Source organism: Tyto alba, unplaced genomic scaffold, assembly GCF_018691265.1.
Source record: "Tyto alba isolate M040663 unplaced genomic scaffold, T.alba_DEE_v4.0 Super-Scaffold_39, whole genome shotgun sequence".
Lineage (NCBI taxonomy): Eukaryota > Metazoa > Chordata > Aves > Strigiformes > Tytonidae > Tyto > Tyto alba.
Genome location: NW_024881314.1, coordinates 3,184,513 through 3,203,609, shown reverse-complemented (window position 1 = coordinate 3,203,609; position 19,097 = coordinate 3,184,513). Strand labels below are relative to the sequence as shown.

The 19,097-nt window shown below is 48.7% G+C and overlaps 1 protein-coding gene across 3 annotated transcripts in view; it reads right to left on the bottom strand.

The window, feature by feature from the left end:
• Positions 1-5,037: 5,037 nt before the first annotated feature.
• RGS9 (regulator of G protein signaling 9) overlaps positions 5,038-19,097 on the bottom strand; it is a 30,766-nt gene continuing 16,706 nt past the window's right edge. The window contains exons 9-16 of one of the 3 annotated variants that reach the window (XM_033002298.2): positions 15,262-15,291; positions 14,525-14,586; positions 12,098-12,211; positions 10,986-11,101; positions 10,407-10,494; positions 9,741-9,879; positions 8,615-8,699; positions 5,038-7,200 (exon numbers count right to left, since the gene is read on the bottom strand). In XM_033002298.2, the coding sequence (XP_032858189.1) occupies positions 6,971-7,200; positions 8,615-8,699; positions 9,741-9,879; positions 10,407-10,494; positions 10,986-11,101; positions 12,098-12,211; positions 14,525-14,586; positions 15,262-15,291 (864 nt within the window). In that variant the 3' untranslated portion in view covers positions 5,038-6,970. Of the gene's footprint in view, positions 7,201-8,613; positions 8,703-9,740; positions 9,880-10,406; positions 10,495-10,985; positions 11,102-12,097; positions 12,212-14,524; positions 14,587-15,261; positions 15,292-19,097 lie in introns of all 3 variants that reach the window. The other 2 variants (XM_033002299.2, XR_004408514.2) reach the window with 2 other exon arrangements.

Genomic DNA, 19,097 nt, shown 5'->3' with positions numbered 1-19,097 from the left:
GACATGTGGAGCTGAGGTGGTGAGGAAGCCAGCCTGGGGAGCCGGTGTTGAGTGCCCAGCCCAGCTCCAGGCACACCAGGAGGGTTGAAGACGAGGAAACTGCAGACAACCAGGATCCATTTGACAGCGTTTACTGTCTCCATGGGCTGCGACCTGTGTCCCAGCCCCAGACACACACTGCTGATCTGTGGGCACTGTTGGTTTCTGGAGTAGAAGGCAAGAAGGTGCACAAAAGGAACCCCAAACCAATGAGAAAAATATTAATTGTAGAATAGCTCTTATAGTAGGTACATAATATTAAATATAATATTATTAACTCTTACATGTCACAATGTCTTCCTGTTTTGTTTCCTGGATTATACATTACCAGTGTCCTGTCAGGAGCAGCTGAGTAACAATATTAACAAAACCAATCGCAAAAGACATCACATTTGTCTCTCATGAATAATAGGTGGGCACCCCTAATGACTGTGAGAGCAGAACCAGATCCTCCCAACAAAGCAAAGCCAGCAAGAGCAAACATGCATTCGTACAAGAGAAGCACCATGGGCAGTGTGGGGTAGCACCCTCCTGCTCGACCTTTGCTTTGGGGTGGTGCACCTTTCTGCTCCCCTAGGAAAGAGTCTTTGAAAACAGAAACAGCCTCTTAATTTTCCCAAACTGCCCTGTGATTAGAAGTGTCATCCCAGACCTGGGGGAAATGGGGACACTAAGCATGTGTGAGGAGAGGCTTTAAAACCCCCAGTCAGCATGATGAACCATGTCAGCCACACAGACAAAGCTCTGTTTACAATTAAAAAGTACAAAATACCAACATCAAAAGTCACAGGCCACATGGCCAAATTACAGAATAATGACCTACATCACACACATCTAGGAAACCCCTCCACACTTGAACAAAAAAAAACACCTTCAAGCACTGACACGACATAAGGAAAGCAACGTTCTAACACTCTTGATAACAACACACTTAGACTGTGGTAATGCATCAATCTAAGTTTGGAGATGCCCAAAACACCAACACAGATTTGTTTTGGATCATCTCAGGTGCCGCTGGGGTGCAGTTCAAGTCATGGTTTCAAAACCCATCCCAGCACTGAAAGGCCACAAAAGGGAAACTGGAGCTAATGCAGAAGTGCTCTGGAGCCTTTGCTCTTCTCCTGCACTGCTTGCTCTTTGGGATCATTTTTGATTTGGGTTAAGGAATGATGCTATGCCATACAGTACACAGCTTCTCATGAAGGGTTTATTTATTTTACCCAGAAATCAGCTGTCTCTTAATGGACTTGCTTTAAAATTAAAAATTGTTATTAATAGTAAGAGGTGGACCCAAGCTGGGGACACAAACTTGCCCCAATTTTGGAATTGAAGTCTGAGTCCTACTCTGAAAAATGCCAGCAGGGTCTGCTCCAGCTGTGCTGTGTACAGTGTGCTGACACCTCATGGCCAAGCAAGTAATTCAGATAAGACACCATTTCCCAGGATATATATATACACACATAAATTCTCCATCTGCTGTAAGGCAAGAAACAAGGTTCATTTATCAAGAAGTTTCTAATGAATAGATCTGAATATACCAAAAATAGGAAAGAAAAGCAGTCCAGAAGTGCTTCAAATCCTTGAATGAAAAGCAGATGGATACACCGGGGGTCTGTTATTTGTAGCTGTCATAGTCTGATCTTCCTTGATGCTGAAGGATGGCTCTAATGCACTTCTTCAACAGCATGGTCCATATACTGAACCCTACGTGGCGAACCTTGTGATCTCAGGCCTGGCCATGTCTGGGCTGCTTGTTATCCAGCTCTCCCCTCTTCCGTGGGGTTCTCCCAAGGGCAGATCACCTCCTTCACAGAGTCCTTATGAGCTCGGTGGCAGTTGTCCTCTCCCTCCTCAGAGTCTATGGGATAGATTTGGCTCTCTAAAGGAGCATCCATTTTTATTTGGAAGAAGCTGTGTTGTGAAATAAAAACTCATCATGCACACAGCACTTTTTGATGTGCTCTCCGAGACAGCGAACACGCAGCACGGAGTCTGGCTTTGAGTTTTCCACTGTTCAAACCCCAAATCCCAAAGCAAAACTCAGTGGCACAAGCCTGCAGAGATGGAAAATGAAGGAAATGTGCACTCCTACCCCTTTGAAGCAAAACTGCTGTGTGATACAGCTCCGGCACAGCCAGAGCACAGAGCCAGGTGGAGAAGGAGCCCTCAGACTTCTGCTCTTGAATTTATAATGCAGATTCATCCGCTTGGTCAGCAGCAGAGGTGGATTAAAAGAGGTTGGGATTAAAAGAGGTTGAGGACATGTTACTCTTAGCGAGGGACATGGCCAGGATTTGGTTTCAACAGTGACATCCTCTCTAGGCAAAAATTCCCCAATCTTAAATATCCTGCTCCAGAATGACAAATGTTTCATGACTCTCCCTCAAGCTTTCTCCTCCTTTGTTACTTCTGGGTCTCTTCCGACTTTCAAATCATAAAACCAAACTTGAACTAACACTTGAGAACAAACACAAATATACAAGCAGTTTTCCAAATTCAGGGATCAAAAGTAAAACCTGGGGGCTTTATACCACGAACAGGAGGAGTAAGCACAGCAGAGAGGAATGGCCAGCATGGCCTCTTGACTATTTCTTGTCACAAAACACATCCAATACAGAAAACAAGTGCAAAGAGCCAAGAGGAAGAGACACTTTTAGAGGTCTGACCATGATTTGGGGCAGGTAGCACAAGTAGATGGATTTTAGATGCAATTGTAGGAAAGGCAACCATCAGCTCGGCTTGCAGCGTTGCCCAGCCTTGCAGGGAGGATTCTCAGGGATGTACGGGGGTCCCTCCCCCAGTGCACCTGAATGTCTCACTGGTTTTGCTGGTGCAAAGGCCTTAAGCTTGTCAGCGAAGCCACCAAATAGCCAAATTGGGTAAACAGCTTTTGCTGAGATACATAGGCCCCGTGGCCCGTGAAGCCATTTGATGTGGGGGCAAACGCAAACGTCTCTTCGCGCTGAGCCGGGGCTCTCTCGTGCAAAGGGGCCGCCGCCTCCCCCGGCCTGCTCCAGCGTGTGGGGGCTCGGGGACACGGGGTGACATGGCTGGCAGGGGGACAGGCAGTGCAGGTGCCCCGTGTCCCCAAGGGGGGAGGAGAGGCCACGTCCCCGGCTGCACCACGCTGTACCCTGCGGCTCCCCGGGGCCAGCGGGAAGGTGCCGCACCTCCATTTTCCCGCCCAACGCCAGGGAGGAGCAGAGGCAGTGCCCGCTCCCGGCAGCCGCCGTCACACGCAGCCCCGCAGCAGGCAGACACGGCGGGGAGATGGCGACAGCTGCCCGGAACGTGAAGCACGACGCCCGCTTTACTGGGCTCGGCTGATGGGGTTTCAACCTCCGGCCGATCACCAACAGAAACGGCCGCGGAGGCGAGCCCTTCATGAGGGCATCAGGGTGCCTGCGGGTGCGCTTACCTGCTCGCCGCCTTGGCGTCCGGCCGGAGCCACCGGTCCCCCCCTCAAACAGCGGCTGCACCTTTCTGTGGGGGGCAGCGAGGCGCTTGGGCGAGAGCGTGGCGAAGGCGGGCGAGGTCCGGCAGCCCCTCTTCAGGGCGGCCGCCCGGGACCTCCCGCTGCTGGAGGGGAAGGGGCCCAGGCCGGCGCCCTCGGGCTCCCGCTCCCCCTCAGCACCCGCGGTGCTGTTTAGGGCCACGCTGGTGGGCGAGGGGCAGGCGGTGCTGCCAGTGCCAGCACAGACAACCAGGTGAAGGGCCTGGGAGCCATGACGGCATGGCTGTGGGGAGGAAAAGGAGAGAGGCTCGGTCAGGCCCGGGGCGGGGTGGCACAGCAGTGGCTTCAACGGGAGGAGAAGCATTCTTCTTTGGAGGAGAAGGGCTGGCGGTGCTGCCAGGAGGGACGGGGCTCAGCTGGGAGGCAGCTGACAGCCACCCAGCCGAGCCGGGAATGGTGCCCCCCCTCTCCCACGGCTCTGTCCCCTTGCCTGCCCTCCCACAGCGGGAGAGCGGAGGTGTCGCAATTTGCCCATGGAAAGCAACGGGGTCACTGCTACCAGCCTCAGCGGGTGCTGACAGATCCGGCCCCACGCCCGCCGCGATGCTGTAGGAGACACCAGCTTGTCTCATTCCTTACAACGATTATCTCCAGGCACGGAGGAGTCTGTTATCCCGAGAATGTGATCTTGGTTATGAACGGCCTAACCATGTCACACCCAAAGCACCAATGTGCTGGCTGCTGTGACGGCCAAGAAATGGGAGACTGAGCTCCAAACCCTGATGACTGGTAATACAAGAAGCCACTTCTTGTGCTGAAGCCCCCAGTGTCCCTGGCTGGTGCTGTGAAGTCTCCAGCTCAGCTAATTTAGCCCTCAGGACAAGACCGAGTACAGATTCATCAGCAGAGGACATGCCGCATGCTGGGGTCCACCCCCCCGTTTCCCAAGGACTCACTCCCAGCAGACATGAAATGCAGCTCAAGTGTCCAAAGAGAAGGGCTGAGAGCAGAGGCACATACAGAAAATGCATGCATGCATGGCAGAGAGATGACACAGTGAAGGATGAGCACACTGAGACAAGACAGAGAAGGATGAACTCAGTTCTTTTTTAATTTTCTACATTCATTTTTATTAGACAGATGAATGCATGGAAGTGATGGCCAAGAAATGAAACAACATATGGCTCTGATTTCCAATGGAAACAATTTTTTGGCTGGCACAAAGTGAAGTTCAGTTTGTACTGTGGTCACACTTTGTACCAGGCGACCTTCCTCTTCAGGGACTGAACAGCAAAGAACTGAGGAGCAGTAGACTGGGTCATGCCAGCTTATTCTGCCTATAAGCAGAACGGAGCCAGCTTCTGCCTGCAAGTGTAGGACTGGTGTATAACAAGCACAGTGACTCCAGAGCACACAGCATTAACCCATGTCAGGGGGACAGCGATGCAAAGCTGAGATGATGAAAAATCAGAGAAAGGAATGGATAGAGAGAACATAAAAAGCAAAGCTGCAGAGAAAATAGAAGTAGAATCAGAGGGACTGACTGGAACACACAGATTTGTTATTTATTATTTATACCCTGACTTGATCTTTCACATGTTACTACATACTGGCAATCCCAACATGCTCAGTGCTCCATGTTCTACAAACTCTGAATAGACTGTAGAGCTCATCACATCCAAGTAGCTTTGGACCAACCCTGACAAGTTCTTGAGTGTCTTTCAGTGCTCTTATGTCAAGGTAGGTTGATGGTGCTCAGTACCTGATGTTAAAAAACCTTGTGGTTTTAAGCAGAATTAAAAAAAAATACGGTCTGAGCCTGCTCACCCTTACAGCATTGCAAAATTTGCCATTGCTTCCACTGGGAATAAGAGCAGAGACTTAGCAAGCAGACCTTGACATCAGAGCAAAAGACTCACGCAACTTGGTTTCAATTCCTCTAAGAAGGTTTATCACCATTAGGTTAGCGGAGGTCATGAAAATCTCCCTAGCTCAGCTGCTAAGCGAAGGAGACTAGTTCTGCAGTGATATCAGATCAGACCACGTAGCCCTGATTCTGCCTCTGATAACACACACAGGGAGGGCAAGAATCGCTGTTCAAAGCTGTTGGGGACACAGCTACCGCCCGACTATCTCCCTGTTTGCAAGGCGTTGCTTTGCAGGCACCCTGGTACCTGAGGGCGCCCACTCACATCCAGCTTTTTCCATCTCCCATTTCCTGTAAAATCATACCAGTAGAAAAACCAGATGAACAATATGAATCAGAGTGAAGAATCTTCCAGGACCTCAGCACTTCCCACCTCGTCCCTCTGCTTCCCTTCAATTTTAATACAAAATCTTTTCTCCTCCCCCAATTGCCTTTACGAGGCTTTGCAGGAATCTTCCCACTTCTGGTAATTATCGGCCTGGTCCAGACATGTCGGGGTTTCCCAGCAAAGCCTGGAATCTCCCTGAGCTCTTTAGCACTAACATAGTATTTTACGTTGCCTCATTCTGAAGAGCAAAAGAGACAGAGCAAGTGAAAAAAAAAAAAAAATCCACACCACTACTTAAAGTTGAAATCAGCTCTTAACACCTCTACCCTGGTTCTTCGTTGCCTGTGGGCTACAAGCCAGTGACAACCGGAACTACCTCCTGTTAGGTTTTTTTAACAACAGAAAATAGAAGAGCAGGAAAAAGACAAGAGGTAGGAAGGATTTGATAAAAGAAACCTAAAGCTGCAGCTGCATCTCTTGAGCCCTCCTGCAGGCTTTTGCGAGAGACGGCTCTCTTTACCTGCACACCCAGCACATCGTGTGGGGGAGTCACAGGGGAGAGCAGAGCTTTCTGCTGAGCATCTCCAACGTGCCAGGGGAACTGGAGGTGCCATTAAAATTCAAAGGGTCAACTAAACCTTCAGGAACACTCATCCTACCATCCTCACAAGAAATCTACCCTGCTCTTCTGCCTGTGGCTCTGCTGCCCTGGCTAGGAGGCGCAGGATGGTTGAAGTGAGGGGTGCACTCCCCTCAGGGGGTGCCCAGGACGCATCCCCTGGGAGGGTGCACATCCCCCCCCGAGAGGATGAACCTGCTCCCTGCGGGGTCATCCACCTCTGCTCCAAGGAAGGCTGATTTGAACCCAAAGGATTTGGATGGCAGAGCTTTCCTCTGCCTCGTGCCATCCCACCTCCTGGAAGAGCAGGAGCCAGGGAGAAGCGGCCGGCCTGCCCAACCTCCGGGCCGGGGCGGTGGGGGTGCTCGGGGCAGCCAAAAGGCACCTCCCTGCCAACGTGTGTGGGGAGGGAGCCAGGGCCCTGCACCCCGAGTCCAGCACAGCCAGCGGCCTGGCTCTGCCAGCATTCCCATGCCTGACATGCCTGGGAAGTGACATCTGCTGCTCCAGGAGCCATGGCAACGTGCAGGAAGCGGGCTGCTGGCAGAGCCGGCCTGGGAAACCTAAAGCAGCACTGACACCTTCAGGAAGGGGAGACGAAGCTCAACACCAGCCTCGGCTTGTCTTTTCCCTGCTCTGCGACCTGGTGGGCTCAGAGCCTATTTGGGAGGTTCCTTCTTGAGCTGGCTCCTGCGATCCAGCTTGCTCATGACCTGCGTGATGTCCACGGTCGCGGCAGCTTCTCTGGCTTTGGCCTCTTCCTCCTGCTGCCTCAGGATGATGGGGCTGGGGCTGGAGCGGAGCTGACGGCGTCCAAACAGAAAAGTGGAACTGGGCAGAGTGAGGGAAAGAAGCAGTGTGTTACTGAAAAGTAGAAAGGCACCAAAAACTCACCCATGGTAAGCAAAATTCCCAGGAGGGAAAGCTCTGACACAGAGACAGACACGGCACTGTCACCCACGCAACAAGAAGGAAGCACAACTGCAGACGAGGTGGTTTAAAGCAGGACTCGGTGACTCAGTGTCACACATCAGCTACAGAACTGCTAGAAGTGTACAGTCAGCCTTGTTCCTGGTCCTCATGAGGGACCCCAGGGCCAGGAGACAGCCAGTACATTACTCCTTTTCTTGTAAGCATTTGCACATAACTAACGCTCCGTGTGAACCCAAACAACTGCCATCAGTGGAATTTTTTCTAGTGTCCTTAGTAAGATTGAGATAGGGACCGGTATGGGTGTTTCTAGTGTCTGTGATACACCCAAAAAACACCCACTACCTGCTTCAGCAAAGCCAGTACCAGCAGCAGTGGAAGCAAGTGTTAAACCACCTCTGGATGAGGTATTAGCTCTTTAGTTTAACCAGGATGCTGAGTATTGTGTCTCCAGAACAGGCACTGACAAACACGAAGGTAATCACCAGGGGTCAACCAGCATCTGCCAGTGACCTTGTGATGTGTAGCTCAGGGAAAAACTAACCAAACCCTAAACAAGTCAGCAGGAGGGTTTTTTCCACTGACTTGAAATGGGCTTTAGATGAAACAATAGTGTGAAAGTCCATGATTCCTCTTTCTGGCTTGCTAGGTTGATGAGTGGAAGAGGAACAGAGAAAGCACACCACCCAGTCTGGCTCTGATGCTGCACGCTCAGCTTTGAGAAGCAACTGCAGTTCAAATGGCCTAAATTTGCTACACAACCTTTATTTTGGTTGGGAAAAAGCCATTTCAAGCCTCCCTCTTCTAAGGCCGTTAACCTTGAACCAGCAGTCACGTGCAGGTAAGATGCTGTTTGTTCCCACGTGGCTGCCTGTCACCTTCACTTGGCAGGGAGTAGTAAGTGGCTTTGTCCAGGCAGAGCTGAGCTGAGCCCATGGAGGACCCTGTGGTGGCTCTGTGTCTCCTCTGGCAGCCAATGTTTCCTGGGCGGGAGTTTTCCCAGGCCCAGTACACTGTGCTCTTTCCTTCCAGGAAAGGAGCCGTGATCAATCCAACAATCACAGCCTTTCTAAACAGACCCAACAGACAGGGCAGCCGAGCAATCACCAAGTCAATTCTGACTGCACACAAGGCATTTCCAAAAGGCTCACAAATAAAGAGCATAATCAGCCTCAAAGCAAAGCATCTTTTTAGTGAAAAATTTTATTTAATTAAGTGAACATCTAAATCATAGTAATTTTGCTGCAACTCAGGCTTTTTCTACCCTTGCTACAACAAGAAAAACAAACCCCACAATTACAACCAGTTTCACTTGCCTTTTTTTGACAGTCTCTTGTGGCACAACAGCCTTGGCCAGCATTTCCTTGTATACTGGAGACTTTAAATAGCGGCCATAGGAGTCCTACTAGGAGGAAAAAAGAGAAACTGGTAGTTACGGGCTGCAAACACCCTTATTAAAACCACCACCAAGTAGGGCTGCTCAGGAGCCACAGAGGCTGGGAACTAGATAATCTCCCCCAGCAGCCCAAGAGATTTTGCCTCTTTCAGGCAAATGTAGCTATCTAAACCAATAAATAGCCTTTCATCTTGGTGTAAAATTCCCAGGATTTTCCATCTCACAGTCAAGCCTCCCAGGTAAGATCCAAACCAAAAGGCCTGAGCTGCACTTAGCCCAGGCCAGTGGTGTCTCAGTCATTGCAGGGTGAAGTGCTCATGTTTCAGGAGCTGAACTTTTTCAACAGCTGTTGAAAATCAGTATAGTTCTGCTGCTTTCAGTGTCAATGTGCATTAGCTGGTGGTCTGGCCCACAATGCTCCTTCCTGATAAGTATTTTGTATCACTCATAAGGAGGAAATTACGGGTTATTTGTGGTCAACATGATCTAATAAAAGCCATGGCATATTGTATGCTGACATCAGCCCACAGTCAGCTGCATCGGTCAAACCTAAAAAAGGGCGTCCATCAACGTAATGCAGAAAAACGTGTGAAAAGTCAGTCAAATTTGAGATGGGCCATGTCTGGTTATGCTCTTGGTACACCACTCATGTAGTTATATCACCATTACTACTACCTTTCCCATCCACTGCTGAAATGCAGCTGGATACAAGCATCCCATCACAGGGATACCTGATGTGGCACACAAAGGGGTACTGAGTGAAATTAAAAGACTTCTTCAAGCCTTGAGTGAGCTGGTGACCAAGCTGGTATTAGAAAGCAGGACTTCCAGCAGACAACTGACCTCCTCCACCCTGGGGACAAGATGCCTTTGAGGGGAGAAGAAGCAGCAAAACACAAAGGCCTGAACCCCGTGCTTGCTTAAGTGAGCAAATTTGAGGGATTTTCAGACAGAGGCCATTCAAAAGTGACAGCTGATAGGAAACAAAGGCATGGAAAGGCCCAAAGAACTGGAATCCTCCAAAGACTTTGAAAACAAGTAACAAACCTTTTTCATCAGCATGTAAATGTGGGTCTGGGCAGCATCTAAAACGTAACGATGGGGGTGCTTGAGGCCTTTGACCGTGATGCCCATTGTTGTGCCGTCAATGTTAATCCAGCGCCTTGCTCCTGGAGCCAGAAAGAGTCTGCAAGGAGGAGGAATCAACAGTGCCATTAACAACTGGAGAATTCCTGGAGATTCCTCTGTCTGCGCATGAAAGGGAAAGTCTCTTCAGCTCCCCACTACAATTTGCTGTTCTGATCTTGGCCAGTCAATCTCCTCTTCAACAGTATGACATTCAGTCACTTCCTCTCGCACTGATAACATGCATTATAAACCAAATTTTAGCTTCTTGGAAGTCAAAAGGGTCTCTCCACTCTCCTTGTAGCAGCCTCAAGATCTTTGCTATTCCACACCACTATTTAAATTACATGTTAAAACCAAAATGTAATAGTGGAGAACAGAGAGGAAAAATAACTATATAACAAAACAATACTTATGCTTTCATCTTCAGAAGCTCCTTTCCTACATGGGGACATAGGACAGCCACATTGGATGACAGCTTACAAAGAAAAGTCTCAGGAAAAAATAATTTTGAGAATGACAATGTGTGGAAGAAGGTGATGGGACTCATCTACAAAGAGTTTAAGAAGGTAAAATTATCACACTCACTCATAAATTTCTTCTGCTTTTTCTTTGACCTTGGATTGGTCTCCATACTTGAGATCTTCACAGGCTTCCCAGAAACTCAGATTCTCTCCTGCATAAAAAAGATGCAGTCAGCAGAGAGCAAGACTGAGGAAAACACAATTGCATTTATTAACTCCTAAACTGAATTTGTTTGACTCAATACGTCTTGGCCCCAATTCAGTCTCTCCAATTCTTACAGTCCCCTTGAAAATTCCTTGGAGACCAAAGGAGAAAAACAGCTTTCCCCTGCTCTCTGCTCACTGACACCTGTAAGAGCCTGTGAATTCAGCCCATTCCAGCTTGCCCGGGAGCGATCCCCCCGCACAGGGAGTGCCCTGGGCTGTGTTTTGTGTCCTGTGCCACTAGATGGTATTGCACACACTGGCTGCACAGCCGTTGCCTCTAGAGTCACTTCCACCACCTTTATTTTGTGACTTTGTCATCGTCTCAGCCCACAGCACCTGCTGCAAAGGCATGGGCTGCCATCGCTGCTCTGGCTCAGGCGGGCAGCATCCTGCTGCCTGACCTAGGCAGGGACAAAGAGAGACACCGCAGACCCACCGCTGAACTCCTTCCGCAGGAAGAGCTGGAAGTTCTGCCGACCTTTCGGGTCCCGGATCAGCTCATTGAAATTGAAGGCCCATCTCTCTACACGCATTCTGGTGGGGACTTCCACTCTGCACAGGATGAAAACAAACAGCACGGCCAGTTTGACGCGGCCCATCTAATTGGCAGATTAATTAAAACCAAAATGCCCTTTGCTGGAATGCCAAGAGACTTCTCAGCACTCTCCGTTTTCCAGAATGCTGTAATGAGCTCCTAAAGTCAACACACTAAGTAAGCCGTAATTAAACAACTTGGTACACAGTGGGATGAGGATTTATCTCGGATTTATACTGCTCTCACAATGATGGCCCAGCTTTGCTGGAGGCTTGACTCAGTCCCATTCTGCAAGAGGCACTGGTTGTTGCCCAAAGCTTTGCTTCTTACAAAGGCATTATGCAAAGGGAACCTTTGGGGCTATCTAATGGGATATTATCACTCTAACAGCATTGCTGGTCTCAAATAAGAACCAGTAATATGTTGTACACTTCAAGCCCAGACAGAGATGCTGCTGTACAATTAGCAAATACTATCTGAATGGAAAACCAAGGGAAATCTCAGAGAAGAAACGGACTACCAGTTTGTGCCTTCAACCCAAACTCTCTCCTAAGAAAGCAGCCTGCAGTGTGTGCTAAGAACAAGGGTCAGTAGTTGAACCCTGAATTGCTATGCTGTTGACAGCACCTAATTTAGCCAGGTTAACGCTAAACCAAGTGCTATATCTGAGCATAACTGGTCATATTCCATTCCTGTGCTAGTAAAAGTGGACTTCACTCATCAAGGGAAGGATTAGGCCCATTCAGGAGGGGCTGAGTGCACACTCCCATCATCAGTTTAGGAATTTCCATAATGTTAAGGAAGGGTCCACTTGAAGATTATGCTGGAAGTTCAGCATGGAGTATTCCCAAGAGACAGTTTCTTTAGCATGACCAAGCTGCAAAAAGGGAAGGCGTCCCTGCTCATGATCAGAGATCAGATATCATGACAAAATCAATGGTGCCCTTTTCTGATTTCTATCAGCATAAAGGTCTGTGTAAACCACAAGCTGGTAAGAAACTATAAATACATACAGTTTTGCATTGAGATCCCAGAACTCAGGGTCATCTGTTATCCAGGGGTTGCTGGGGAGACATCCAGACAGGATAGGATCATTGGAGAGGAACTGCTCTGAGTACTTCACAAGCCTGCAAGTAAACCCAACAAAATAAAAATATTAATTTGCAGGCAGAACTGTAGCCATCCCCATTACAATCAAATAAATGGTTGCATAGACTATAGATATCTTCAGAGGTGCAGCCCTACCAGCATGGGGATCTGGAATGTGGCCCCTGCTTTACTAAAAAAATTGATTTATTAGCTCAGTTAATCTTTTCCATTTCCTAAACGGTAATCTCCTGGTTGTCTTTCAAAGCAGTGATTTTGCCAGCTTGAGTGCTGGGAGATACAAGACTCTCTTCCATCACCTCCTTTTGCTTCTTCATTTCAAGGAAGTGGGACTAAGCCCCCAAATGGCTTCTGTCTCCTTCCCCAGCCAACTGGCCAAGGCCTGATCCTGCACCGTCCTGTGCCACACATTACAGAGAGGAAAGCACCAGAGAAGAGGAAAGCAGCATGGGTTCTCCACGGCCTGCCCATGGGGTGTGGGAGAGCCCAGGGAGCTCCGGGAGAGGTGAGGGAGTGCTGAGGGCACATCGTGGCTTCTCCTTTCCTCCGCTCACCTACCACACGGCTCATTCCTCTGCAAACGACTGAGGGCTTGGCACAAAGCAAAAATGTCTGGTTCCTGCTAGAATAGAGACAAACACTTCTACCTTCTAAGTTGGCCAGACTTGTAATTACAACCGATTTCACTAATGCCCTGGAATTTTAGCTTTCTCCTCCCTTTTTCATTCTTGAAAAAATCATCTGGTTTCTGCATTTAAAATTCCTTCCAGGCCAAACTGCTTTCATGTGCTCAAAGCTGGGAGTGCAGTGTCCAAAGGCCCGTTGCTAACAGGCACCTTGGCATAGGTCCTGCAATTGTACAATGCTACTGCACAAACCATACCACAGCTTTGGCACAGAAGTGCTCGATCCTATCTTCTCACTGGAAATGCCAAGGCATTCCAGCACCTGCATAATTCACTCCAATCTATATATTTTAATCAAGCTACAAATCTTAGCCTGTCAATTCAGGTAACATTGCTCTGTCCTTTTAATGATTAGCGCTTTGCAGCTCCTCCTAAATCAATGCAATGCTCTGATGCATGCACACTAACTAGTTGCTGCTCATACCCTCATCAATAATAATTTGATTTGGACCCAATTCTGCAGTTGAGATGGAGATCCAAATTTCCTGAGGATTTTTTGATCTAGGTGATAGGCATTATTCCATCAGACTACTAGAACTAATTAGTGAAAAGCTCCATTGCCAAACAGTTAAGCAACACAAAATTCCTGGAAGGTATCCAGGTGTCCCCAACTCCAACTCACAGTTCAGAAAATTGAGGCAGGGGAGTTTTAAGTGACCTGGGAGTCAGTGACAGATGAAGTGAGCAGAACTGCTGGTGCCTTGCAAGTTATGGTTCTCAGAAGTCAGCACTGCTTCCCAGACTCTTCCTCCTATTTCATTCATCCATGACTGTCTTTTCCCAGGGAGCAGGCCTGAGCACCTTGTTTATCTTAGATTCGATATGGATCTCTGGGTGGCAATGACTATGTAAAACAGACTGGTGGAACGGACTGCACCTCTAGGCAGCTGGCCAGCACATAAGATTCCAGGTAAGAAACGCCTGTGGCAAACACACTAATGGCTAATGCTAGGACTGGGGGCTTTGCACTTAATTGGCCTCATTAAGAATCTGATCAGGAAACACTCCCACTGAGAAGTGGAATTGCTAATTAATTGCTTGGACGTTCATGGAGAGGTATGTGTTCCTTCATAATACAGAATAACCAGAGACTTCCCCAGCTCTGCTGCCTTCTGGTGAGCATCACCATATGAGTGAGAACCACCACTGGGGCTGGAGCCAGCCCAGCAGGCTGGGGACCACGGACAGGAGGGTCTGTCTGTCTCCGCTGGTTACTCGTCCTGCACAGGAACAGGTACAGGATGGACACACTGCTGCACCCTTGCACAGCAGTCTCCACGCCGCTGCTTTTCCAGAGCTATGCTGGGTCCCAAGTGCTGCGACCCAGCCCTGACCAGTCTGAACATCTCTTGATTTCTGAGGGAATCTGAACTGAGAGGCTGGCACTGCTCCGCAGACATTGAAAGCAAAGCCCTCCTTAGCTCCAAGGAACCCTCTTCATCGTGTCAGGGACTCTGATCCCTCCACTGCCTTGTGCCTCCTGGCTCAGGCAACACAGAGCCCAGACAGCACAAACACTGCGTGTGGCCCCCACATCAATTCCCCTGACTGACTCACCAGCTTCCAGAACAGACAGCTTCATCATCTCATTAGGAGATAAGCGCTGAAGACTAATTAATGTGTGGACAGAAGGAAATCAGGACTTACCCTTCGAGAGAGACAGAAGATTTCACTCTGGTCTTCATGATGGCCTGCTGATAGTACATGATCTGAGAGGGATCAGACATGTCCATGGTTAGGAGCGTGAAGATGTGTAGACAAGGCTGTCTCTATCTGAACCTCAAACATGCCCTCTGTCAGGTAGTGAGGCTAACTACAACTGGGACTGCTTCTTCCATAATTATTGGATGTCCAAGGAGTCAGAGAATTCCTAAACTGTCTTAGTAAAATGGCTGTTTTCACTGAGATTATTGCAAATGTCAGAAGAGCACTGTGCAACGTGTACATAATTTAAAATCACTCCCCATGCTATGTAAAAATTGTCTAATAGCCACCATTCTAGGCACCTACAAATGCTCTGGATGATTTAGCATGTAATTATCATTGATTCTTGGCTGTCTCTACCCTGGCGCCACTGGATGTATCTCCTATGATTTCCCCACCACTAATTTTGATCTACCGGGTTTTAGCCCTGGTGTCTGTCCTTGCTTGAGCCTTACCAGCTCTGGGAGAGGTGCTGGCTGCCTGCAGTGGGAGGTGCAGAGGCAGGAAATGTCCTGAAAGCACACTGACCAAAAGCTCCATGGGGCAGAGCCTCTGCCAGCCAAACCCAGGCGTTTTTAAAACTGCTCATCCCCCACAAAGGGGACTTTGAGCCCCCAGGCAACACTAATGTAAGCAATACATACAGGATGAACACCTAGAATGAGGGAAGGATCACCTACCTCTCTCCTATAAGAAGCCATAGTTTTTTTCTGTAAAATAAAGAAACAAAAACCCATTAAATTGGGGTGGGTGCTTTCACTCACCTTTTTTGAGACATGAAAACACCGTTGCAGGGCCGCCGCTGTGCAGCACTCTCCAATTAATTCTCATTACAATTAAAATCAAACACAGCAGCTCAGCTAATCAGGGTATCATCAAAGCTAAGAGCATCCACACACCGTAAATCATTCCATTAGCTGTATTTACTGTTTAGCATTGCTTCTTCCATCACAGGCTGCCTGTATGCCTTCAATTAAGGGCTTATTCTAATGGAGCTAAAATAGATTCGTTTACGAGACACAGATTAGATCATTCAATATTAGCTAAAGGAGACAGGAACCAACACATTGCAAAATATAAACACCACAATTAAAAGCCTCAGAAGCGGTATCTGCAGCGAAAAGGGTGCTTACGTTGTGATTTGAATAACACAGACTATGTTACATGTCATCCACAAATGAGCAAGCAATTGAAGGCAAGAAATTAACTGCAGGGTGTTTATTCACACAGCTTCCTTTGAAGCACTGTTACTTTGTGTGAAATAAACTTAAGGAGGGAGGAGGACAGACAGGCCAAGTCAGGGATGACCCCAGCAAGCCTTTACAGGCTTATACAGGGTTTCAGTTCTGCACCTCTCATTTTATCCAACAAAAGTCACGCTGCTAAGCTGCAGCCCAGAATTATCCTATCGAACTAACCCTGTGGTAGACAAGGGTCTGCAGAGTGCCCTGGAGAAGTGCAGTTTGTGAAGAACAAGGGATGAAGCATCTGGTACTGACTGCCACAGGCAGCCTGCTCCTCCCAGAAGAACCTGCACCCTGAGCTGCCCCTATTTTGGGGAAGGCAAGATGCACTCCCAGGCCTGCTTTGTGAGGGGACCATCGTGGCGACACCGGTGCAATTCTGGTTTTGCATTTTAACCATCATCACTAGTCCTGCTCAGGAGAGAGAAACTGTTTCTCTATATGGAAGAAAAATATGCATATTTTGCTGAAGCTTGGTTTGTTTTGAGAGGGCACACTCACCATTTCAGCAGGCGGAGACACATATGCAGCAGATCAGACAATCTGTACAGCACTACCATGAAGCCAACCCATCTGATCCTAACACAAACCCAGCCTGGCCAGCGTAGTACTACCAGAAATCCTCCCTGTGGCATTGCAAGGGGAGGAAGCTTCGTCTGCTGAAAATATCATGACCACTTCTGAACGACTGCAGTGTACATAATCTCAGCAGGGACAAACAGGAAAGTAAACAGTAGCTGCACCAGCAGCAATACTCTGCTGGCCCCACACACAGAACTGTGTGCGAGGGGGGGGTAAGGGCTGACACATCAAGGGGGAGAAACAGCTCTTGGATTACAGGACCACTGGTCACAGTGCTGTACAGTCTTCCTTGCTGAGTGAAAGGCTCCTGGGACATCTTGTAAACGACAGGAGGACACATGGACTAAGGAACAGCTTTTCATGCTTCTCTGCTCTTAGCGGCACCCCTGATCCCAGGCCAGCTTCCATATAGATACCATTTCTTTCCCCCATTTCTACAGTGTCATCATTTCAAACAGACTGTAGAAATGGAAGAAAAAAAAAAAAATAATTGCCTTCTTGTGCAGAGAAGTTCACTGCATTTACTGTCCTAGAAGTGTCCTCTTTACAGAACTCTGTTTCTGTTTCAGGCCAGCTATTTCCTGCACAATAGGAGATCACTATCTCCTTGGGGAACCTGAGATACAAAGCAGGCCCCATCAGATTTACAAGTGCCAGCTGAACTGTTCCATTTGATGGAACTGAAGTATGGCTAGGGCATTTACTTTAGGAAAATCAACATGTTAAAATTATCAGATGGTTTTAAAAGGCTGCTCATTTCTTCCTCTGTTTTGTCAAGTGGGTGCCTTGGACAGGTCTGGTGCAGTGTGGCAAGGAGAAGTGGATGCTGCCATAGTGGCTTAAAGGCAGCTCGTGGTAGTAAAGTTGTGTTATCTTCTACAGGGGTCTTAGAGGCGGGCAGCACACCACACACACACGAGACAAACAGCTGGTGGGAAAGAGAAAAAGAACACAGTAAGTTAAATGTTATATAGAGCAAGAAAGGCATGAATTAAAATGCCATCACAACAGAAAAATTATATGTGTGTGACTGAAAATCAAAGCTAATGCCATGTCTGCAAACAAGGAAAGTTTGTTTTTTTTTTTCCTAAGTACATCATACACGAAGGCTCCCCCTCCTGCCACAGCCTGAGCGCGTAGGTCATCCCTCTGGACAGCTGATCCTGGGAAAACCATAAGGGCTTTGGTGGGGTGCTCAGGGTAGGGAGGGGATTTGCCAAGGCTCACACGGAAGAGAGGGGTATGGCATGAGAAGGGCTGAGCACCACTGAGTAGTGGCACACACTGAACTGGGGCGGAATCAAAGAGGAGCCCAGCACTGAACACTCTATTGAGGACTGCAGGTGCTGGCTGTGCTCAGCCCTTTCCAGTTCTCAAACCCACAGTAACTGGGAAGGACCTCAGCTATTTCACCCCAGAGCTGCATATCATTTAATTTCCCTTTCTCCCACAGTGCTCCCATGACCACTTTCCAGCTTTGCTGCTGGTACAAGGGACCTTGAATACTCTCTGTGTCCTACTGAGCACTGCCAGTTGTCCCCACCATCCTATCCATCCCTACCCCCTGCTACTGACAGCAGTAATGCCAAAGTGCCCTGTACCACCCACCCACCCTCCCGCACTTGGAAGGAAATATTTGGAACAAAAGAGTCATTTCTTATAATGAGATTAATTTTGCAATGCCCTCAATGAGTGACTTATCACAATTACTGCGGATAAGCTTCCCAGCCCTGCAGGCTTCAAACCAAAATGGCAATTAGTGAAAGACCTCGGTCTGTCTCAGGCCAGTGCTGTGTGCTGTTAAATATCTCCTCTCCAGGACACACAGCAGCACTTGGTACACCCTGCACAGCCTCATCACACCTTGCTGCCACCAGCTGAGTGCTCCCCGTGTACGCAGGCAGCGGCGGCAAAACTCAGCTGGGAGCCAGCCGGGACCTGCTCAAGAGCCGATCCACATGGCTGAAGCCACGAGCTCCTACAAGACCTGGGACATCTGCTAATTTCCAGCCAGCCATTCGCATGGACCTCCTCTGCTCCCAGTGTGGGTCTTCTGACCACACTGTGGAGATAACGGTCATTATGTTTTCGCCTGTCTGGCCACCATTCAGTGTTCACAGAAGCCATAAACAGCTGGCCAACCGCTTCTGTGTCTGTGCCCAGATGGAGCGTGGAGTGAAGAACAAGCAAAGCCACTGTTATCCAGAGCTCATTTTGGGCCAGGACACTACAAATCATGCCTGCACTGTGCCCTGAATGCTCCCTGTCTGTGTGAGGATGACCGTGGGGATCCTGCACAGAGCACCAGCCGCCGAGCACGGGGCAGTGCCAGCACAGCTTTGAGCTCCAGAGCTCACCTTCCTCCAGCCCGAGCAAAAACCTGTGGGCACGGCCTCTCTGACAGCAATGGCAAAGAGCACTCGGGCACACACAGCTCTGCTTCTGCACACACGAACACCTCTTCTAGGGTGCAGATGTGAGCCTTTCCCTACACGCAGCCAGCTGGGAGCCCAGCACATCAGAGGCAAATTCTGAGTCTAGCATAGAAGCATCTCAACGTGCATCTTCACTGTGCTGGTGCTTCCAGCCCAACATCTGGAAATCAGATCTGTCAGTCCATATGCCTGGTTTAATTCAAATTGCCAGTTTTCCCCTATGTTAATTATTTGCTTCTGACTCTGTTTCAAAAG